The sequence below is a fragment of the Eupeodes corollae genome, chromosome 2, assembly GCF_945859685.1.
Source record: "Eupeodes corollae chromosome 2, idEupCoro1.1, whole genome shotgun sequence".
Classification (NCBI taxonomy): domain Eukaryota; kingdom Metazoa; phylum Arthropoda; class Insecta; order Diptera; family Syrphidae; genus Eupeodes; species Eupeodes corollae.
Genome location: NC_079148.1, coordinates 38,861,402 through 38,886,245, shown reverse-complemented (window position 1 = coordinate 38,886,245; position 24,844 = coordinate 38,861,402). Strand labels below are relative to the sequence as shown.

The 24,844-nt window shown below is 31.8% G+C and overlaps 1 protein-coding gene across 3 annotated transcripts; it reads right to left on the bottom strand.

The window, feature by feature from the left end:
- Positions 1-444: 444 nt before the first annotated feature.
- LOC129946846 (SET domain-containing protein SmydA-8) lies at positions 445-24,086 on the bottom strand. Of its 3 annotated transcripts, none has more exons than XM_056057205.1 (3): positions 22,918-24,086; positions 2,838-3,268; positions 445-727 (listed from the first exon to the last, which is right to left on the bottom strand). In XM_056057205.1, exons 1-3 carry the CDS (start codon positions 23,770-23,772, stop codon positions 706-708), a joined length of 1,308 nt encoding a protein of 435 aa, XP_055913180.1. In that variant the 5' UTR covers positions 23,773-24,086; the 3' UTR covers positions 445-705. The 3 variants fall into 3 exon arrangements, with proteins under 3 accessions (XP_055913180.1, XP_055913181.1, XP_055913182.1); XM_056057206.1 differs by lacking the exon at positions 22,918-24,086 and adding an exon at positions 12,811-14,017; XM_056057207.1 differs by lacking the exons at positions 445-727; positions 22,918-24,086 and adding an exon at positions 12,811-14,011 and having other exon boundaries at positions 2,674-3,268.
- Positions 24,087-24,844: the final 758 nt, after the last annotated feature.

Sequence of the window (24,844 nt, the reverse complement as noted above, 5' to 3'; positions counted from 1 at the left end):
TCAATTGGATAACATTAAGAGAGTTTTTGAGAAGTATGTGAATCATATCTTCTCTAGCCCTAGTTAAATTAGACTCAATCTTCAAAAAATCGTAAGGACAAAATATTACAAACTACTTAATTTGTCTACTTGTCGTCAGTACCTAACTCTAAATGTTCAAAACTTAAAAATGTTTTTGCTTTTACTTAGATTTAAGAATGAAAATTAAAATAGTTTTTTTTAAAATTATATGTTTCGAAAGAAAATAGATTTATAAATACTAAATACCGAATGTTTTTCAAAAACTTTGGGTAAGAAATTTCATTTATTTATAAAAACAACCCAGGTTTTTTTGTATTTCAATAAATAAGAAAATTTGTGTGTGCCTAATGTTTTCTACGTGATTATTTTAGTTTACTTACCAATAGTGTGTTACTTTGCCTTGTTAAACAAATAAGTCTGGAATTTAATTTTGTTCAGAATTATTATTTTATTCCAATATCAAAGGTCGATTAAATTTAAAAATTTGAATTATATTTTCATTTATTCTTAGTGCCACTTAAGAATGTAGACAGTTTAATTAAATAAAATAATTTAAAAAATTTCAATTTATTTATGCTGATAAAATGCAAATTTTTGAATTACGATCTCAATGTGGACTTAACATTTTAAAATTTTTTATTTCCGACATTCTCCTCGTATTAAGTAATATGTTGCTCAATTGTTTTACTTTGGAGGATGCTTAGAGCTGAGAAAAAAGAAAATTAGATTATGAAAATAAAAAAGAGTTAGTAAATGATAATTTAAATCACTTAACAGAAAACAAACAAAATTATTTAAGATACAATTACTTGGTTATGTGCTTTGAGTGCTCCAAAATATAAATCTTTTTGTGTAGTCAGCCCATATCATTCTTCTTTGAAGGCTTTTTTTCAAAAAAAGTGCTTACAAATTTAATGTTATTTACGTGTGTAGTTATTGACAACATGAACACCCTTTGAAGTCGAAAAAATTGCATTGGTTTTTAAAATTAAATCAACTTTCACTGCAGATTTGATGTGCTCCATATTCAAAAATGTTCATGCAAATATTTAATAAATAAGTTATTATAAATTGAAATAAGAACTAAAACAATATATATTTGTGTATTGGTATTGAAAACTCAGGTCAGTTCCGTTCAGTTGATTCAGGATTTGTTGTTTAACTTCCAAATATTAAGCAGTTTTTGCAACTTTATATTTGTAGGTCTCCAAAAATTAATTCTTAAAAAGAATAATCGCAGAAACTTCCGATTTCTTAAACGTCATTTATTTCAAGTTAGTAAGACTGACTTTTGTCACCCGTCAAACTCAGCTGTCATTTGAACTGTCATTTGTTGAATGCTTGCCATTTTAAATAACGATGGAACAAAACGTTTAAATTATTAAAATGTACTACGAAAAATTGATTTAAACGCAGCCAATATTCGTGCATTACGCGATGACAACATGGTCGTCATAATCGACCGCCAACGCAAACGATCGTCGTAAGGAAAATTAAAAATTGAGTCATAAAGCTTGTGTATCATCGTAATGGACGCTCTGCTTAAATATTAATGTCATTGATGATTTCAATTAATAGATTTACCAACGTTCACAGCTATTGAACGTGTGGCATACTTCCTTATTGGTCGAAATCACGGCTTTGAGGATATGTAGTGGTGGTGCATGATGTCGATTTTAACATTTAATGGCAAAAGCCCAACTTTTATAATGACATTAAATTAGCATCTTAAGTGTATCACTGCTTGTATTTTATTCTCATTAATACTTTCAAAACTGAAAATTGTATGACCCTGTATTGAGTCTTAAAATATTGTTAAAAATAATAATATAATATGTCAATTATAGAATCCGCAATATTGAACTCAAAACTATTCCCAGTGGAATGTTTCCTTTTCATTTCACGGCATTTGAGTTGACAGTAAAAAAAAGCAATTCACTGAGTATTAAGTTTTGTGCGAATTGCATAATTGGTATACGAGTTAATAATTCTGTTAGTCCAAAAATTAGTATAACATTTTTAAAAAGCAATAAGATTCTAGGAATGCACATAAATCTTTCTGATGATAAAAGTGGTAATAAATTAAATTAACAATTTATTGTTGCTAAATATCAAAACCTAAATTTTAATATCAATCATATATCAATTGATATATTGACCTGTGCAACAGAAGTGATTGACTTTTTGTATAATAACGCGGTCATTCACAACTCATTCTGTCCATCTTTATGTCTGTGGTCATTTAAATTGAAAAAAAGTTAAAGGTCTATTTTTTGCGACTAAATTAATTGGGCGACAAAATTTGTGCATTCCTAGCCTTCAAATGACAATCTAATTAAAATGTATAACAAAACGTCTCTTTCAATTTATTATACAAAATGCTTAGATTGTGTGTTTTTGTTTTTGGCTAACTCAATTAAAAGCAATTAATTGCATAGTAAAATAAATTCTAGAATCATATCGATGTTGTAGGTAGTTACGGCCCTTTATACGAATATGTTCTTTAACTATTTTTAAAATATTCTATTATTGATAGTATTCGATTATTTATTTTCAATTTTGGTGAATTCGTCGCTGCAGTGACGTCATTTTCATTCGATATGGTGTCTTGGTGCATATAAACAAATAACAGAAAAAGAACAAACAACTCAGTGCAGTTATAAGGTACAATTTGAATAATGTATTTTTTGTTTGCATTTTTTGTTTTTTTTTTTTAAATTTAAAATAAGACTTTTTTTTTTAACAAATATATGAATAAAACAAATAAACGAATAAACGAATTTAAAATAAAGAACAATCGGACGAATTAAGCTCACTTGATTTCATTTGTTATCAATTTCCGAAGAGTACAATCTCCGGCTTCTAATTTGTCAAGAATTTCAATGACATCCTTGCAATATTGATCCCTCACCAGGTACTCGTCGTCGGTGTAGTCATCATTGATGCGTTGCATGCGCCAGATGACATTTAATTTAGCCTCGACAAGGACATAATTCGATGGCGGACAGAACCTTGGACAAATATTATTGATGAAATTTATCATATCATGGACGGAGCAACTGTTTATTTTATTGTGAATTGCACTGAGGGTAAAATCCTGGTATTTGCCCATTTTCGCATGACTCGATACAACTCCACATTTGCCGCATTTCCAATCGGGTTGCATGGCAGTTGTGTGTACGGGGATTGTCCAGCCCTTGCAATTTGGTTCACGGCAATAGAGGGCGGCCAGATAAGTTCCGTTTTCCTGCGAAATAAATTTTAATAGTTGAATAAATTAATGCATATATATTTTAAAATTTAAAAAAAACACCGTGACCAATAAAAATATAAATACATTTATTGATGCATAGGAATGGCTATCAACCAAATGTAAGCAGTCTGTTAGCTTGAATTAAGGCATTGAGAGCCTCTAGTATTTAGTGGAATAAATGCATATTTAAAATTTAATTAAAATATCGAAAGAGAATTGGTTGAATGAATGAATCTTGAGGCTTTCTTCAATAAGCTCAATGAAACCAGTTTGAGTTCCTTACGAAACGTGAGAGGCTTATTATGTTAATGTGATTGAGATCGTTAAAGGCGAATTTTCCTAGGTAATTTTTGATCGCCTTAAATATATAGAGTAGGCCTGATAATTTTACCACCTGACACGTGGTAATGTTATTCAATCTGGAGCGTCCTGCATTAGCAATAGTTTACATGTAGCAATTGGTATGCCAGAATTTGCTTAACGTGCTATAAATGGGTTGCACTGTACCGTTCCTGGCGAGTTCATCTACCTTACAGTTTCCTATAATGTTTTATGGCCCGATTAAAATATTGTGTCATCGCCATTAGAGATGATCGACAGTTATGGACTCTTATAAAGTTTGTAGAGATAGAGTCCAGAGATTAGATATCACGTTTTCTTTAAGCCAGGACAAGACTTCTTTTATCGCTAAAAGTTCCGCTTGGAACACGCTGCATTGATTGGGAAGGTGGAGTAAGAGACTTAATTTCAGCCGTTCAGAGTACACACCTCCAAAAACCAAAGAATTATTTTTCTTCATTAAGGTGCAATAATCATAAAACTAAAGAATTAAGGGCTACGCCAATTCTTCCCTTGAGACCTGTCTGGTTTTTTTGCTCATCGCACTGGTTTATGGAAATTGTGATGAAAATGGCGTTGCAAGACTCAATACGTCTTTAGTATTAATGATTATTTGAGGATATTTATTTTAAAAATCTTTTTTCGCCGAATTTCATAAAATGTCATTACTTGTAAGATTTCACGTTTCTAAAATTAATCTTATGCTGAACCGTTTATGCTAGAAAAGCGGATTGAAAGCAATTGTTGTTCTTGTAACTTATCTAAAATTATAAAAATAATGTTGGAAACGGGTATTTTTAAAACTTGAGCAGATAGAATGAAATCTAAACTTAAAATTAACTTCTAAACGTATATCTCAAAACAATGAAATTATTAAATTTATGGAGTCAAATAAGTGTCCAAGAACTATGTATGTATATACATATATCAGAACATGCGTTTAATCTGGCAGTTCTGATTTTTTAGTTACTTGCTTATGATGTAAGCCTAATTAAAAATCCTAGTTTCCGACTTTGAACAAGGAAGGTGTCGAAAAATCAAAAAAAAAAATCGCTTATTGGTATTTTTAACTTCTCAAAGGAAGTTATTGTTATTTTGACATTTCTCGACGTTTCAAGGTCCCTAGAGTCGAAATAAAAGATTTTTAGAAAGATGTCTATGCGTTCGTGTGTACGTACGTTTGCGGCGTTTTTTCCGTCCTCCATAGCTCAAGAACCAAAAAAGATATCGATTTCAAATAAATTTTGTTATACAGATAATAAGACAGAAAGATGCAGAAAGGGCTATCAAGAAAATTGCGTAGGTGGTTATTTTACCATAGCAGTTTGAAAAAAGGTGAGAATTTTGGTTAACCCTAAATATCTTACGAACGCTAAAGACTTGAATTAAATTTTATATAATATATTGTAACGTGATATCAAAGAAGTATATTTTTTGAAAAAATTCATTCAACGGTTTTTTTTTATAAATCAATAAAACAGAAAAAAAAATTGTCACCTCCAAAATTTTACTACTAAAATATTATTAAATTTAATCTCCAAAACTATTTTGTGCAACGAAGAATAATGTTTTTGACATCTGCGAGTTTATTTTATAAAAAATAAAAATCTAAAAAAAACATTACTCAAAGTTCATAAAAATTAAATATGGATTCAAATATCTTTTTTCAAAAACTTGAAATTTAGGCTTCAAGCTTATTTTATCTTATAAGAAATAATGTTTTCAATGTTTGGTAAATTTTAAAAAAAATTCGAATTGACAGTTTTTTTACAAAAAGTAAAACTCTAAAAAAAACAATACTAAAACTTGGTAAAAATTTACTTTCGGCTCAAATAGCTTTTCAAAAATTAAAAGTATTGGCTTCAAACTTATTTTATTTCACAGAAAATATTGTTTTCAATATTCAGTCCGTTTCTCAGAAAAAATAAAATCTACAAAAAATAGTACGCAAATTTGGTAAAAATTGATACGAGTACATATAGACAAACTTTAAAGCAAGGCAAATTGACAGACGGGATGGGAAGTTATCAGTGTGGTCGCATACCAGCCTCTGTTTAATCTAAAGACAATATTAGGCTTCAAATGAAGAAAAATCATTTTGCTTGAAAAAAAGTTTATTCATGAGGAAGAAATTAGCTCATCAAGGTTAAAAATGGTAGTATCTGAAACAAACTAACGATTTGTTGCGTTCGGCCTCAAAGTTGAAAACTAAATCTACATGGAAACGGCTCTTTCTATCCAGAAAAAAGACTGCTTGACTAAAAAATGCTTTTGATGTTTAATTACTAGTTGACAGGACATTCATTACCGGAAAAACAATAGTATAATTTTTCTGGTGTTTTTAGCTTTGCTTTTAAAGTCACTGAATGGATTTCTGACTTTGATAAAAGATATATCACAATAATATTAGAAGGATAAAGAATCCACATCGTACTATTTTTTGATTGTTCTTTTGGCTCAATCTTCTCACTCCAGCAATATGGTATACCTTATTTTATTTTTGTTTTTTTAATCGTCGAGTTTTTATGAAAAGCATGTATTATCTAATTTTTACACAACTGCATTCTGAAAACAGTTATATTTATAGTAACAACTTTAGACTGAAATTGTAGTTAATTTATATGCCTTAAAATCATAGAACATGTTTGAATTAAAAAAAATCTCCTTCAGGTTAAAAAATCCAATACGCGAATAAGCCCGAAATGTTCGCCTTTTAAAAACATGATGCCATTTAGGTGCTGATTGGCTGCGTATCGTAGAAGGTTACTCAGGACTAGTTGAAAAATTTATACATTACATACAAAAACTACCTTGTTACTTTTTTACTCAAAGTCTCATCTCAAGACATCTCTGACCGCAGCGCTTTTTCTGCCAAATCTCTGACATGGTTGAGCGTTACTGAAAACGTTTATTGGAGATGCTAAAATTATTGGAACTATGGAAAAGGAGATTATCATGAAACAAAAAATGTTCGGTTACATAATTTACGATGCAGGCTGAAATTTGTTGAGACTTTTCAACAGAAAGAAACAAGAGAAGTTCTCATTGTGAGATGCAATCCTTACTTTAATGTGTATTTATAACTGTAAGAAAAGTAATATCTCATGGGAAGATATTTTATTAAAAAAGGAACTTTGTTATTTGGAAAATAAAACACGTCCGTAGTCGTTGAAACTAATTCAAATTCAATTTTATGCCAGAGCTACCAACTTTAGATATAATACTGAAAGTCTTGCCATTAAGGCGAACTAAAAATGTTTAAATAAATGACATTGAGATGTCGTGATTACAATAACTAACGCACAAGTTTTAAAATGGTAAATATTGACACAAATGACATCTTTTGAGTGATATGTCAATAAGTGATTTGGGCGTTATTATACGTCATTGATTTGTGGCTTTATGGCATTTTCTTCTTAAAAAGTTGTTTGGCGATGGAGCCATTTTTGGGCGAACTGACATTTTTAATATAATGTTTGTTTGATTGAGCTTTAATTATCAATATTTTTGATGCAATTAATAAAAAACTAATTCATCTTCTGTTACCCTTAATATTTTGGCGTTACTTTAATAAGCTATAAAATCGAACGCTTCTTTTTATTTAGAATTTCATAAAAGCCAAAAAAGTTTCAGCGCCCAAATCGTACAACAAAAAAATGTCAATAAAATTGCTTGGGCACTATGACATGTTTAATTTAGGCAATGGTTTTGGGTGAAAAGACCTTACATCAATTTTACTTTAAAACTTGTTTTCAATTTTCAATAATATGCGAGTAAGAGTAATTAAGAAAACTCAAGTCCTTGAAAATTAAATGTTTCTTCAAAAAAAGTATTAACAAATTGAACTCAAAACTAAACCTTTTCGTCCAATAAGTATTCTTTTGTGATTTGAGGTTATCACTCTCTTTAGATTGATAAATCCTCTTTAAAAATTGCACTGCGCTAAAATCTGTAACTTTTTAACCATAGAAAATCAAACAGCAAACAAAACCATCGTATTTGAAATCAATACTTCCCCTGAAACCATAATTGGATTTAAGATACTCGTAGTTTTCTTCTTCGCTTGTTTACGTTTTTTTTGTCTGGTCGTATATAGAGTAAAAGCAAAGAATGATATTCATAGACACATGATAGGGATGTTTTAGAACGACAACAGTTTTATATGGAAAAATGGGAAGGAAGTATAAAAACATTACAAACAACACAAATACAACATCATAAAAAAATAGTTTATGTGTATGTAGATAAATAATAATAATAATTTTGAGTTTAAAAGCAAAAGCTTTTCCTTGTATAAATCAAAGCATTATCTTTGAAAAAATAATAAAATGTAAGATAAGCTTGCCAAAACTCACTCCTGTATCGAAGGAGCCTGTTTGAAAATGGTACCTACATTTACCCTTACGTTCAAAAATTTAATGATTTTTAATTTCTCAAAAATAAACCTAATTCAATGAATTTTCTATGGATGTATGTACATATGTACATACATATGTAAGAAACGTTTCAATTTAAAAAAAAAAAACGTTATTTGGTATTTTATGTAGTGCTAAAAAACATAAATACGTTTTGCATTTGATTTTTGTAAAAAAATGTTGAACCATTTTTAAAATACCTAATTTTTAAAAAAGTATATTCTTTTTAAAATCAAAACATTGAGATTTGTGGTCATCAAAAATTATTTTGACAATGAAGAATTATTATTTAAATCAGTTCAATAATTGCTGAGAAAATTTAAAAACCAAATTAACCTTTTATGGGGTACTCTTCTAGAGCAATACAAAAATATATTAACTTCTGACATATTTGGCAAGTATTGCATACGTTTAAACTTCGACATCGAGATTTTAATAAAACGTGACATTACGATGGTAGAAAAGTCAAAAAAAGTTGGTCCCCCGATTCCGTTTGGACAAAAATCAAAAATTCCAGTTGTAATAAACTGATTTCAATAATTTTTTTTCTGTACAAGCTACTATCGTTGTTTTTTTATTTTAAAAAACATATTCATTTTTTTTAATTCGATATCTCTAAAACATTTTATATTTTTTTCGAAAATCAATTGTAAATGTGAAGCAATAAGCGCTACAAACCTGAATACCAAAAATATTTGAAAGAAAAAACTAGAAAACGCAAAATTATAAAAATTTTTGATTAATTAAATAGAATTTAAATCTTTGAAGAAAAACTCAATCCGTAGGTAAATTTTTAATGTAAATATATATAAATAAAAGAGGCTGGGATGCGACCCACACTGATAACTTCCCATCCCGTCTGTCGATTTGTCTTGCTTAAAAGTTTGTCTATATGTACTCGTATCATTTTTTACCAAATTTGCGTACTATTTTTTGTAGATTTTATTTTTTATGAAAAAACGGACTGTTGGATTTTTATATAAAAATTACTGAATATCGAAAACAATATTTTCTGTGAAATAAAATAAGTTTCAAGCCAATATTTTTAAGTTTTGAAAAGCTATTTGAGTCGAAAGTAAATTTTTACGAAGTTTTAGTATTGTTTTTTTGTAGAGTTTTACTTTTTGTAAAAAAAACTGTCAATTCGATTTTTTAAAAATTTTACCAAATGTTGAAAACAATATTTCTTATGAGATAAAATTACTTTAAAGCCAATATTTAAATTTTTTTAAAAAGATATTCGAGTCAAAAATCAATTTTTACCAACTTTTATACATTTTTTTTTTAGGATTTTATTTTTTGTAAAAAAACTGTCAATTCGATTTTTCTAAACATTTTTCAAAATGTTGAAAACAATATTTCTTATAAGATAAAATAAGCTTGAATCGTAAATTTCAAGTTTTTGAAAACATATTTGAATCGATATTCAATTTTTACCAACTTTGAGTAATGTTTTTTTTAGATTTTTATTTTTTATAAAAAAACTGTCAATTCGATTTTTCTCAAAATTTTATCAGATGACAAAAACATTAGTCTTCGTTGCACAAAATTGTTTTAGAGATGAAATCATATTTCAGTCGTAAAATTTTGGAGGTGACAAATTATTTTTTTCAGTTTTATTGATTTAAAAAAAAAACCGTTATATTGATTTTTTTCAAAAAATTTACCTGTTTGGTATCATGTTACAATATATTATAAAAAATTTAATTCAAGTCTCTAGTGGTTTTGGTTCGTAAGATATTTAGGGTTAACCAAAATTTTCAACTTTTTTTCAATCTACTATGGTAAAAAAAACCACCCACGCAATTTTCTTGAGAGCCCTTTCTGCATCTTTCTGTCTTATTATATGTATAACAAAATTTATTTGAAGTCGATATCTCTTCTGGTTCTTGAGCCATGGACGACGAAAAAACTTCGCGAACGTACGGTTCGTACGGACGTACGGACGTACGGACGTACAAACGTACGTACACACGCACGCACAGACATCTTTCCAAAAATCTTTTATTTTGACTCTAGGGACCTTAAAACGTCGAGAAATGTCAAAATTTTCAATTTGACAAATCGGACCCATTACAATAATAATTAATAAGTAATATTTGTTAACAGTCTTTGGAATAATAGTCAAGTTTGTGCGACCTAGCCGAGCACTTTTTAATTAAAAAGAATACAAGTTAAGAAACAGCCTCTTAAAAAATCCATTTTTGACTAACAAAATGTTAGTCTTGTTCTTGGCTCTAAAAAACATGAAAAAACGCATAATCCATAATTGTTAAGTTTGAGCTAAATTGAAGCAATGGTTAAAGCTGTAGAGGCGAGTACAATCAGAAAGCCACAGCCCAATCTATTTGCCATACAAAATAAAATAGATGGCGCAACAGTCCGTTGAGAACCAAGGCCTAGTGACTTAAAACTCTGAACTATTTCTATGAGCGAGTAATGTTGCCATGTATGGAGGAGACCTACAGTTTTTTAAGCCGAATCCGGACGGGTAAATTAAGACAGTACTTTTCATGACAAAAATTACTCTTAGATACGTTGTCAATTTCTTGCAAGAGGCAGTACCCGTGGCACAGGCAGGGATTGTATCCAACCTTCATGTCACGGGTACTATCTGCAATACATTTTTAATTTGTCGTGGAGATTTTTCTATAAAAATTTGAGTGTCGAAAATGAGAAAAATTCTACATTATTGAAAAATAGTAAAAATACATAGTCTTCTTTTATATTAATTAAAATACCATCCTGAACCTGAAAACTTAAAATTGAAAGAATTTTCAAAATTGAGACATATTTTCAAACTTAATGTATTGTTTTCATGCCTTTTTAAATACATAAATGTATGAATTGTTTTGTATTTTCGAAGTAAAAGGCGCCAAGTCTCTTTTTTTCTCCAATTGCTTTGTCACTGGAAAAGTTTCTAAAGGGTTTCTTTTTTAGATGCGCTCAAAGCGATCGATTTAGATAAAGTAAAACCCGTTTAGGAGAAACCCTTTAAAAAAAAAAAAAACACTTACATATCTGAAACACATTATTATTCCTGCGTAAAAGTTATCTTTAAAAACTAAAATATAGAAACAAAAAACATCCATTATTTTTGTCAACTTATTTACATACATATTTTACTATGCCCGACAGTTGCAAATTTAAAAAGATTGTAACAACAGTTTCTAGCTTTAAATTTAAATTCTGCTTCTGTGGAGTTTTTTCGTCTATCCCGCGGTTTCAAAATTTGTGTCACTTTTGTGTAGCTGAAAATCACACCGTTTTTCTTAGGAGTGGATTATCGTACTAAGAGTGAATTGGGTAAAAAATAATTACATTTATTAAATGTTTGGTATTTAAATTTGTATCTTGAAGGTCTTTACCACGACATTAACTGGTCGATAATAAAATATTAAAATACGAAAATACAACTAGTTCTAATATACAACTGAAAGACTTTGCTGCTACTTGCTCTTTCCACATATTAATAGCAATTTAAATTGTAAATTGATATTTTCAAAATAAATAAATAAAATAATGCGACAAGTTCATAAAATAACAGTAGTATTCAAAATCATACAACACTTTGAAATTAAAATCCTTTTACAATTTTCTGCGTTTCATAAATATTTGTGTTATTCTTCAATTTTAATTATTTTATAAACTTTTCACGATAAAATATAACTTTTCTACGGTTACGTTTAACTTCAAAGATTTTACTTAAAAAATTTCAGAACACCCTTTACTATTTTACACTGCAATATCTTAGCAAATGTACGCCTGGGGGAGCAGAGTTTTAATAAAGTGTGAAATTGGTTTTGGCGTTTTCTTGTTTTGTTTTATTTTTTTTTGTTTCTATGAACATTTTCAAAAACAAATCATTGTGATAAGTCTTCTTGAGTATAGCCATTTCTCAGCCCTGTGTATACTTAATTAATGTAAATTCTTTAAAATTGTTTAGGAACACTTTCCCAAATGTCAATCTTTATATTATCTATTATTAGACTATTCAGGATAGTTTAGTGTTTGTACAATGCTAAAAACTATGTTCTAGTTATTCAAAAATTCATTCGTTCATTGTGAAAGGGAAACATCAATTTTTGGATTTTGAAACTTGGATGTTTGTGTTGAAAACAAAAAAAAATCAAAACAGAACAAATGACATTAATGAATCGCGCTAGATTTTTTAAACAATGTTTTCAGAATAAAGATTTGATATTTGTATATACATTTCAGTAGAAGAATTTTAAATTAAGGGTAAAGTGGGGTAAAACTACACAACTTTGTACTTTATAAGCTTTGCAATAATATAAGCGTCAAGATCTTTGCTGAATTATTCTTCCTCTAACTCACTTATTATAACTCAAGGTTGAACTCCCTCCATTTTCTATTTAAAACAATTTCACTCCAATCAAAAACTATAACCTACTCGTAAACGGCGTTTTGCACAGGTACCTAGAATACATCCTTAGTAATTAAAAAATCTAAAGTTTTTCAGCCCCAATACTTTGTTTCTTGAAATCCTATTATTTACTCACACACACGCGCGCCACCGACCGCGACCGTCCGCTTCACTATATTATGGTTATTTTTAATTCACTTTAAAAAATGTTCTTATAATTGAATAGTTGGTGACATCCTTGACATCAATAATTCCCAAGAGAGTCATAATTTAAACTACTGCATTTTTAATATACATAAACCATCATGAACTCTACGAGTTTATTGTAAGAAGTTGTATAGCACGTAGTATAGCAACGAGTGTATATAAATAAGGTATTTTATTTTAGTACTTACAGTTGGATCCTTACAGCGACTACACTCGCAAATAAAATGTTTCGTCATCTTCAAAAATACCCTCCTCATAAGATTGCTCCACAATATTTTCGTGTAGGTTGTTGTTATTTCGCCACCTTTGGGAATAAATTTAGCCGCTCTCACAATTGCCAAACTGCCGTCTTCGAAATAATGGCACGCATTTGGGGTGCATTCGTGATTCATAACGGCGGTGAGGGGGAAGAGGCCACGTAAAAGTATTTCATAGCCATCGACTTTTTTGGGTGCCTCGAAGGCATTCGTATTGAGAACACCGACCACCTTCAGCAGGAAGTCAAGGACTTTCTTATCCGTTGGAAAGTTCTTGAAGCCCTCGGCGGCCCGACTGATTTCCTTGCGATAGCCTTGGTCGATATTTGACTGCATTGCAAATATCAAGTCCTTTTGATCCTTGCTAACGAATAAACTGCGAGCAGCTGTGAGTATCCTTAAAGTCATCGGACTAACACCACCCACATCGAGGGGTTGCCAATCCCGAAAGAGCTCACATTCGGGCTTATGGATATCTGATTCCACACACTTTTCGCACACCGGAAGTGTACAGCCCTTGGGGCAGAGGAAGTCTGTGACGTCGAGTAACTTGAAGCACGCTACACAAGTGTTCAGAGCCGAGCCTTTGCGAGCAGTTGGTCCCATAACTACGGCACGTTCCCGGAATAACAGTTCGCCCTTTTCGATGTCTCGCAAGGCAAACACTCCACGGCCGGCCACCGGAGACCAGTCAACTTTCCAGTTCGGTTCGTCTGTTTGCAGGTCCCCCAGATGGATGTTGACCAAACGGGCCAACTTTGTTGCGGACATTTTGTATATTTATTTATTTAAAAAAAGGATATTTCACAAAAACAGCAGAAGCAGCAACCAAAAAAAAACAATAACAACTTCAACTGTCAATTGTCCCAAACCGCGACCAATCGAATCGAATTTACACCGTCGACTGGCCTAAAGGGATACTCGCTGGTCATTATTTTCATTTTCTGCAGCAGCAGCAAACGGAGAAGATGCCGGGGAACGAAGCAATGACGATGGGGTTGTGATGGGTTGGGGTAGGAGGTTCGGTTATGGGGAAAGCTTAAATAACATTAATTTATGCCACGCTTGACGATGTTGTGGATGCTTAAGGAAAAAGGGGGTTTCAGTTCGATTTTTCATTTTGCCGCACTTCAGAGTGTGGCAATATTATGCACCACGACACGACCGACACCCCATCATGCCATTGCCACCCCGACGACGCTCCGACACGATGATGATGCGATATGGTGGCGATGCATGGTGTGTGGTGTTTGGTGTGTGGTTTCTTATTTTTCTGTTTGCATATCATTTCATTGGGGCATGTTATTTTAGACTTTGACGGGCAACAGGTTGCATATTTATGCACAAGACTCAAACTGCAAAGACATCGTCAAACACGCAAACAGACAGATGGATTATAGCCGAGTTGTCTCTCTTTATGTACCTTACCAACCCAGCTACAGCTACAATCCTACTCGTACTCGTAAATACTGCATCTGCAATGCAATGGGGTTTGGGGTAAGTTTGGTCTTGCTCTTGGTGTTCTTTAATAGGTAGGTAGGTAGGTATAGGTAAGCAATAAGAGTAACATAAACCAAAGTGCATGCTGCATGCTGCAAAGCAAAGAGTCGATTCGAGTAGAGTTGAGTCGAGGTGAGTCGTATGTCAGGACAGGCGAAACGTGGAAGCCATTATTTGAGATAGAAATTTAAAAGTGCAGGTTTTATGACATGGAATTGAATTGTTTAATTTTTTCTTTTTTGGGTTAGATACATGATGATTTCAAAAAGGATTCCATGGTTTCCTTTACAAGTGCGAGTTGAACTTATACCTTCGAATTCACTTTGAGGAGGTTTTCATCTAGGGATCAGAATCTGGTGTATCATAGCAGCAGCAGCAGCAACAGCAGCACAAGACACGTTCATCTACTCGACCTTTTTTATTTTTATTTGTGTCGTGTTCAAAAAAATCTTATTCGAATGGGTCATGGTTATTGTGCTGGTGCTGCAGTAGAGGATACACAAAGGAAGTTCATGGCCTTTTTACTGAAGTTTGAAAAAACACTTTGCAACGAGGTTGGCAGTTGGTACATTTTATATTTTTCTGTGTAGGAAAGAAACATTTCAGTTATAGAGGTGGACAGGGGACATACACCTAGACTTAGACGCTATACAGAAAGAAAAAAGGACAAGTGTGGATTTGGTGCTTGTTAGCAGTGTGGCAGGTGGTAGAGTTAGACATGACGACATATGAAATACTATTCCTAAATTTGTCAAAACAACAAGGTATCGTGTTACTCAAGTCACAAGATTCCGACATGTTTATTGATTGGGTTTCATTTTATGACTGTTTACCTAATGGTTCATGGTGTTGCTTTAGTCTTTCATTGTTTGTCATGCTTGGAACTTTTTTCAAAAATTGTATACTAGCAAGTATTTTTTTACACATTTAAATTATATTAAATTTTATCACTTGTTTGAAAAAAGAAATTCAATATTAAATGGAGCTCGTATTTATCTCCTTTTCTAAAACTTTTAAAGAATTTTTCGAAATGTTAAATTCCCAAATAGAATTGTATTATACGAAATATCCAACTTAGGGTTTCTTGCTTAGCTTATTATGGAAAAATTGTTTTTAATTGATAATATCAACCCTGCTTCAATAGTTCTATTTTAGAATTACCGAATAATTAATTTTGGTGCGGTAAGTTTAAGAGTCCTTTAATAAATATGTTTTAAAGTCTTAAAAATTAAAATGTCATAGTTGAAAATGCCTACAGATTAATTCTTTTTCTTAAGTTAATAACGGGCTATCCATTTTGTGGTTTCAAAAGTATATAGCTGTAAATCGACATCTGTCAAACTAAGTTGTAAAACCAATTTTTTTTGTCCGTTGAAACTCTGACATTTACTCTTTGGTCTTACTTCTTCGAAGACAACGATTGAACGACTGTTACCGTCAATTCGAAGCTCTATGGTCATATGATAACCGACTGTTTTTGCCTGCTATTGAAGAATATGACTTGAAGAATACGTGTATTCAACGAGACTGTGCCACATGACACAAAACTGGCTTCATTGCTAGAGACATTTGCTTGCCAAGTAATTTCTCGTCATGGCGATATCAAATCTCCACCACGATCATGCGATTTACCACTGCTAGACTTTTTTGTGAGGCTGCGCAAAAGACCGTACTTATGCAGATAAACCTTACATTTTTGAATACTTAAGTTAAAGCTGAGATACCGCCCAATATGTGTGTGTCAAAAAGTGGTCGTGCATTACCTAAAAAGAATCGATGCTTGTAACAATTTACGTAGCGGTTATTCGAATGATGTAGTGTTTCACGCATATTGGCAACGTTCAAACTTTATAACTGAAAAGAAATATCATGAAAAAAAATATTGTGTATGTTTGTTTTTGGAGACAGGTCAAAGTAGTTTTTATCCCGAAAGTGGGTAGGCGAGATCACGAATCCGCGAAGGATTTCAAACCAATAAGCTTAACATCTTTTGTGCTTAAAACCTTGGAGCGCATTCTTGATTACCATATTAGAGAAATCCTAGTTGGACGACCTCTCGAAAGCTCTCAGCATGCTTATCTTAAGGGCAAATCTACGGAGACTGCCCTCCATGAGGTAGTTCGTACTGTAGAACAAACAATCCATTATAAAGAATTTACTCTTGCCACCTTCCTAGACATAGAAGGTGCTTTTAACAGCATCCTTACCGAATCCATAGAAGAATCACTCGTTAAGTTCAGTGTAGAAGACATCATTCGAGAATGTATTATTTCCATGCTCAGTGGTAGGAAGATTCGAGCCACTCTAGGCAATACAATCGCAACAAAACACTTGAGTAGGGGAGCACCCCATGTTGGTGTCCTTTCACCTCTTCTATGGTTTCTGGTCATGGATACAATTCTCGTTAAATTAGGGAGATAGGCGGTAGCCTATGCGGATGTTTTGGTACTATTGGTGTCAGGAAAGTACACCTCTGTGATTAGTGAAATCACGGAGTCAGCTTTGAGGAAAGTTAGCAACTGGGCCACGAGTTGCGGACTAGGAGTTAACCAAAGTAAAACTGAACTGTTGCTCTTTGCCACAAAAACTAAAGTACCGCGCTTCACGCTACCTTGACTCAACGGTCAAATCCTATCATTGTCTTCCAGTGCAAAATATTTGGGAGTTATACTCAACCCTAGACTAAACTGGAAACTAAATATTGAAGCACGGGTTAAGAAGGCCTGTGTTGCCTTCTACGCCTGCAGCAAAACTTTCGGCAAAAAGTGGGGACTTCCGTCGAAGATGATTTTATGGACGTACACAGCCGTAGTCCGCCCAATCTTAACATTATGGGTCGATTGTGTGGTGGCCTGCTCTAAGCAAAGCCTATAATATTGATAAGCTAAAGAAGGTTCAGAGAACAGCTTGCTTGGGCACCACAGGGGCCATACGTACTTGCCCAACGGACGCCTTAAACGTTATTTTGTATCTTCTACCAATCTACCTTTTTATTAAATACATCGTTTCCTGCAGCGCTATTAGGCTGAAGGAATCAAATAGCTGGTTGTCAAAACCTTATGGTCACAGCAACACTACGAAATTGATTCCCTCAGATATTATCTCGGTAGACACTCTACTTTGAACCTTAGTAAGGGTTTTAGGGTTATTTTCCCATCGAGAGAAGATGGGGAGGATGACATCGTGTCGATAGGTTTCGACACAACCATCTTCACTGACGGCTCAAAGATGGAGTGCGGAGTTGATTCTGGGATCTTTTCTGAGTCCCTAAATGTAGCCAAATCCTTTAGGCTTCCTGACTTTGCTAGCGTTTTTCAGGCTGAACTGCTGGCAATAAGGGAGGCATGTAAGATACTTAAACAAAACACAAACCAAAACCGAAATGTGGCTATCTTTACAGACAGTCAGGCAACTGTCAAAGCCATTAACTCGGCCATATCCTCCTCTAAATTGGTCCAGCAATGTCGCGATGAGCTTGCGAGCCTGAATATTAACCTCAGTGTCACCCTGATCTGGGTTTCAGGCCATAGTGGTATCGTGGGGAATGAACGGGCTGACGAGCTAGGATCGGCCCTCTCATAGCTCACTTGCTTGGTGCTATGAAGGGTAAAATCTTTTCTATCTACCAAACTGAATCAAACCGAAGGTGGAGCAATTAACCCAACTGCATTATATCTAGGAAGATATGGTCCACCTATAACAAAACCCGTACAAACGATCTTCTACGCAGGCCAAGGCAAGACATAGCCAGGATTGTTGCGGTTTGTACCGAACATTGGCCTATAGGAGTTCATGCAAAGAAGTTGGGTATCTCTTACAACACCTTTTGCCGTAGCTGTAGTGACCAAAGAGAAAGTGAAACCATAATCCATTTCCTCTGCAAATATCCTGCTTTGGCAAACACCAGAATGAAATGCTTTGGAAAAGCATTCTTTCAAGAACTTGATGAGCTATATCTGAGACCAAGATTAGAGACCTAATCTTTTTTCTCAATGCGACAAAATAGCTCTAACATAATCGCTATGAAGCTTCTCTATCAATCTATCCCTTTCAATCAAAGATCAAAGGGGTTTTTGGTATCAAAACGGCCCACTACTACGCGCAACTAATTGGATATCAGGTTAGGTTGCCTTGAGATCGCCATTTCTACCTACCTACCTTTTTTTGTTATTCGCAAAATGGAAAACCCTGTACCTTTGAACTTGGTAAACAAAAATAATTCCAGCCTTTTGAGACCTTTATGAAAAATTATCAAATTTAAACATAATTTATAAATGTTTTCAACTTCCCACTGAAATTTATCGGAACGGTTTCCATTTGTCCAATTAAAATTTTTAACATTTCTCAATATTTTAACGTTTCTAAATTCAAACTCAATGATTCTTAGAGTGATGTATGTGTTTGGTTGTCTCTAGAAACAACAGAAGTAAAGACTTCAAACAAATTTTTTTAAGATAACGATATCAAACGATGCAGAAAAGACTTATAAAAAAAATCAATTATGATCAAAAATGTATTTTTTTTTATTTATAATAAAATACTAATTTTGTTTACAAAACTCGAATAGGGAACAACATTTTTTTACGAAATTTAAATCTAAAATATTCATATATTTATAAGCTCTTTATATAGTACTTATACCAAAAATATTTTTAAGACAAAATTTAAAATGATTTTAGAAAAAAAAAATAGGTAAATCTAGATTTTGACAAATAAAATGGCATTTAAATTTTTTAGAAAAACTTATTTTGGAGGTACATTTTTAAATCTTAAAATATAGGTAATTTTTTTAAACAGACTTTCATTTCTTTCAAAATTGGTTTTCTGTTGAATACAAAAGATCTTACAAAATTAAAGAATTCTACTTTTGAAGTGAATTTGCTTTGGATGCTCTAGAACTGAGATTCAAACACGAATTTCAATAATACAAATGTCATAAAAAATCAAGTGACACTTTTGTTAAACTAATGGCTAAGTGAAAAACATAGTAAACGTTTTATATCTATTGATATAAAATCTTTGAAACTTGTAATTTGTGAGTACTACTAAACTCTTCTTCCCAACTTATTTATTTACTTACCTTACTTTGTTTTAATTTAATTTTTTTTAGAGAAATTATTTGCTTAAATGCAACTATTTCCTTAAATTCAAGAACCAAACCTTTATGACTCTACAATTTTTAAGTTTTGTTAACGACTTTATAAGATCCAAATACGAGTAAACAGATTGATAACGATAGCAATAAGAGACTCCCGGAAATTGAGTTCGTAAAACCTTCGTCAAAAAAAATCCCGACATTTTTACTTTTCAGAACCTCTCTCATTTTCTGGATTTTTAAATTTTTGCAGCGTTCTTCGCATAAATAGAAATGAAAACAAGAAAAGTGTGTTTTGTTTTTGGAAAAACGTGCGCGAAATGCACCAAAAACCCTCTGAGCTATTGTTTTTAGCTCTTAAATATGGCATATTTAGACAACTGTTCGAATCTTGGAATGCTTTCATATGAGTCATCCAAATTAAATAATTAGACCATAACTTGCTGGACAACAGTGTTCTAAATAATTTGATAACTAAAGTTGTCATTTTAGCAATTATTAAATTTTGTTAGCATCCTTTACAAAACATTAAAGAACATTTTTAAGCGTTGAGTAAAAACTCATCTAAGTGTCTGAAATCCGATCTTTGAAAGTATCAATTTTTTTAAAATCCCTTCTTTTAAAATCACCTTATTCAAAATCCTAATCAATTACAATCCCGCTTTTTTAAATCACGTCAAATCGCGACAATCCCTTTTTTTCACAAAATTCATGCATATAACTAAATAACAATGGAAAAAACAAAATTCATGCATATAACTAAATAACAATGGAAATCAAAGCTTTGAATGTTAAGTTACTTGACTAGAATATAATAATATCGTATAATTTATTTTTCTTTTACTGCACAGAAACATTAATGTTTGTTTACAATATTAACTCTAAAACAATATGCATCCCACAGCAAATCTACCTTTCGTTTACGGGCTTACCGGTATCGTTGACTTTGTTACTAGATTTACGGCTTTTTTGTTTTTGTTTTAAAAGAATGCTGCTTTACTTTTTATTTTTATTTTTCGATATTTTATATTACGTAAAGGTTACAATAAAAAAACTCTAGAAAAATATCTCATTTTTTAATTTGTTTTATTTTCTTATAATTGTGATTTTGCAATAAAAACTAGTTAAATATTAAAATAGTAATTTTAAAGATAGTCAAAAAACAGGATTACAAAAAGCTGGATTATAAAAACGGGATCTTAAAAAACGGGAATTTAAAAACCATGTATCAAACCCAACCCTCATTATTCACCAATTTTATTTTTTAAAGATTTTATTTCTTATATAAAAAACAGATTGGATGTTTCTCAGACCATTATTTTATGTTAACGACAAAATTATAGGCAAAACATTGTGAAGTCAATACCTTATTTGCTGACGTAATATCGAGAATCGAACATCAATTTTTACCAATTTTATTAAATGTTAAAAACTAAACTTTTTTTTAAATGAAATTAGTTTAAAGCTAATATTTTTACTTTTTGAAAAGATATTTGAGTCGAAAAACAAATTTGACCAACTTTAAGTAATGTTTTCTTAGCTTTTTATTTTTTTGCAAAAAAACTGTACCTACTTTGATTTTTTTTTTCAAATTTTTTTCAGATATCAAATAAGTTATTTAACGTTGCATAAAATTATTGTTCATTCGTAAAATATGTGACAAATATTTTTGTTCAGGTTTTTGATTTATAATAAAAAACTATTGATTGAAAATTTTAAAATTATACTAGTTTGGTATCACGTTACATTAAATAATATCCAATTTAATTGACGCCACACTTGCATTATTAGTTCGGGAGGTATTTTGGGCAACAATAACTACCCAATCATTATTTTTACAATTTTGTCTGTATCTTTCTCTGTAATTTATTTATTTTATAACAAAATTCATTTGAAGTCGATATCTCTACTAGTTCTTGAGATATAGACGACAAAAAAAAACTTCCCGAACACGCACAGACTTCTCTCTAAAAATCTTTGATTTAGATTATTGAAACGTTGAGAAATGTCAAACAATTTCAATTTAACAAATAGGAACGACTACAATAACTTCCTATGGGAAGTTGAAAATTGGTAAACAATGACTCTAAAATCCCAAGAATCAAAACAGATATTGATTTCGAATTGTTAATCTCCTACAAGTAATATTTTTGTTAATATTTGTTAACACCTTTTTTCAAAAATTGAAATTGTATAAATTGAAGTCTTACTAAAAATCTAGCTTACAAAAAAATATTATTTGAAAACTTCTAAGGGTATCAATTATAATTGTGGGTCGCTTTCAACAAAACCAAAATATTTTTTAGTTTTTGAGAGTATTGGAAAAGTGGCCTTATCTATAGATGGGAAAGGGGTATTGCTTTCAATGCGATAGATATAATTTTAAAAAGATAAAGTTTCTTTTTTATTTCACCCAAATTTTTGGACCTCGAACAATGAACGCAACATTGCCAAACAACGACAAGTCTCCAAAATTTGCTATTTTGCTTTTAGTTTTTCATATAAAAATTCCCTCTAAAAAATTTACTTGAAATTAAAACTACAACCATTTTATAAATAAGTATATATTCGTTTTTTATTAAGAAATGCTGAATTCTAAAAATCCTTGAATGATTAAAGCACTTAAGCCTAACATCATTCAAACAATTCGTAAGCTTCAATTAAAAAAAAAAAACAAACAATATCAAAATGAGAAACTAACGCAGGCAGAATTTTGAAGGACATTGCATTTTTGACAAATGCAAATGTATCATGTTACTAATAAAGCCATAAAAGACGGCAACAGATTAATTTTTTTAATTTTATTGCATTTTTAAAAAGAAACTTGTATTTGGCCAAAACCTTAATTAAGTAATTATTTTGTAAAGTTTTTATTTTTAACTTGTTCCAATTCTCTCCTAGTAAAATAATTATTTGGAAACGTTTATTCTGTGTTTTTTCAATATTTTATAAAATTAAATTTCTTGTGCAATTCTAAATTTCTGAAACAAACAAATGCCGCCAAGATCGTTCCAGTTTCTTTTTAAATTCAGGTGGAATAAGAAATCATTTATCACTTATTTTATTCTAGTGAGTAATCTAAACAGTTTTAGTCATTGAAAAATCAAATAAAAATTTTTAAAACACCTTACAGTGTATATACAACACATTAAACCACAGCGCGCATCTCCGTAGTTTTATTTCTTCAAAAAATAAAATAAAACCAAAACCAAAAAAAAAAGAAGAGAAATTGTGCGTTTTCCAAAAATAAGTTATGGAAAAATATTCTATTTTAACTTTTTTCATTTCTAGTTTCTCACTCTTCGCTTTCAGAGCCAATTCAACACCGATGTTTATATTTTTAAAGAAAAATAAATGTTCAAACAATTTTTTAATAATTTATGATTGAAAACACTTTTTGAAATTCAAAGTTCTATTAATTAAAAAAAATTAAGAAGACTCACAGTTGGATCCTTGCATCGGGAACAGTCACAAAAGAAATGCTTTGTCATCTTGAGAAACACCCTCCGTGATAGATTACTCCACATGATCTTTGTGTAAGTTGTTGTTATTTCAGCGTCTTTGGGAATAAACTTTGCCGCCTTAACGTATATCAAATTACCGTTTTCGAAGTAATGACACGCATTTGGAGTGCACTCGTGATTCATGGTACCGGCGAGAGCAAACAAACCTCTTTGCAGGATCTCGTGTCCTTGAACAATACTCCTGGCCTCGAAGGCATTTGTATTTAACACACATACCGTCCGATAAATATAATCGATAACCTTTTGGTCTTTGGGAAAATTCTTAAAGCCTTCGGCGGCCCGTTCGATTTCCAAACGATAATATCGGTCCGCATTGGCTTGCATCGAGAATAGCAGCTCTCTCTGGTCCTTGTTGAGGAAGAAACTCCTAACAGCTGTCAGAATACGTAGGGTTTGGGGATTCACGTGACTCACATCAATCGGTTGCCATCGCTGGAATAGGTTACACTCTATCTTGTGTTCTTCTGCATCGGAGCATTCCGGACATGTCGGTAATGCACAACCCTTCGGACACACCGGGATGTTTTCCTCATCAAGGAGCTTGTAGCATATAACACAAGTATTGAGTGCGGTTCCTTTCCGGGCAGTGGGACCGATTATTAGAGCCCGTTCCCGAAAGATCAATTCACCAGACAGGATGTCCCGATTGGCGATTATACCACGACCTCGACCGGGATTCGGTGAAGTGTCAACTCTCCAATTGGGATTATCATCCTTGAGATCACCTAAGTTCTCATCGATCTGGCGAGCAAGCTGCTCCGCCGACGATACCATACCGTTTAAGTTCCGCGAAGATAATTATCTCCCCGCACGCGACCAAATAGCTTGCGACTAATTGAAACGAATTTTCAGCAGCAACTGATCGAAAAGATTTTTCCGATCGTATTTAAGTTTATTTTGTTTTTATATTTTCCCAGCAACAATTTTCATGGCGACGGGCGGCACGGCCGGCGGCGCAGCGTTTCTCTTGATTTTTCTTTTCGATTATTTTCTCTCAGCTGCTATCAGCTCAACTATAGCGTTTAATAAAACACAAATAGAAAATAAATTTAAAAAATATATTAATTGGTGCCGGTCGGTGGGTCACAGACCCAGAGGCCCACAACACATAGGAGAGTGTTGATCGAAGGAACTATGCCAGCAGCTGCTGTATTCAAAAACGTAAATATAAATGCGAGAAGTTTATAGCACGTGCTAGAAAGTGTCTATTGATAGATTCGGACAAAAGATTCCAATCGTAGGCATTCATCCAATTAATTGCTAAAATAAATCATTTGTGGGAATCTCGGTTTTGGGGTGCATTTACCTTTTGTTTTTCTAACGCACATAGGGTGGTGTTTCAAAAAAAAATTAGTCTTGAGTCTTGACGACTTTTAAGTGAGAATAATTTTGCAATTTTGAAGTTTCTGAATACAGCATGAGTCAACTTAAAACATATTTTTTGGTTAAGCTGACGTTTATTTTAATAATTTTATTGAAAAAGTATTTTCATGTTTTTTAAATTCAAATACAAAACTAAGTTTTTTTATAAAAAAAATCTTGGTAAATGTAAAATAATATTAATTAATTAATATTTAGAGAATCCGAATGCGTTAATGTGTTTTTTTGAGCATCATTTGGAAGTGAATATTTATAAAACTTTTATGACAATCTTAAAAAAACACCAATACTTTGTTTGGTTTTCAATCAATTGGAATCAAAGATTTTGATCCGGCGATAACTACTGTTAGTAACTATCACTTTTTAGTTCCTTTTGTGAGTTTTCATTTATTGTAAAAAAAAGTTTGAGATTGCATTTTTCTAAAAAAAATTAACAAAAAGTTAACAACAATATTTTGCATGTAAA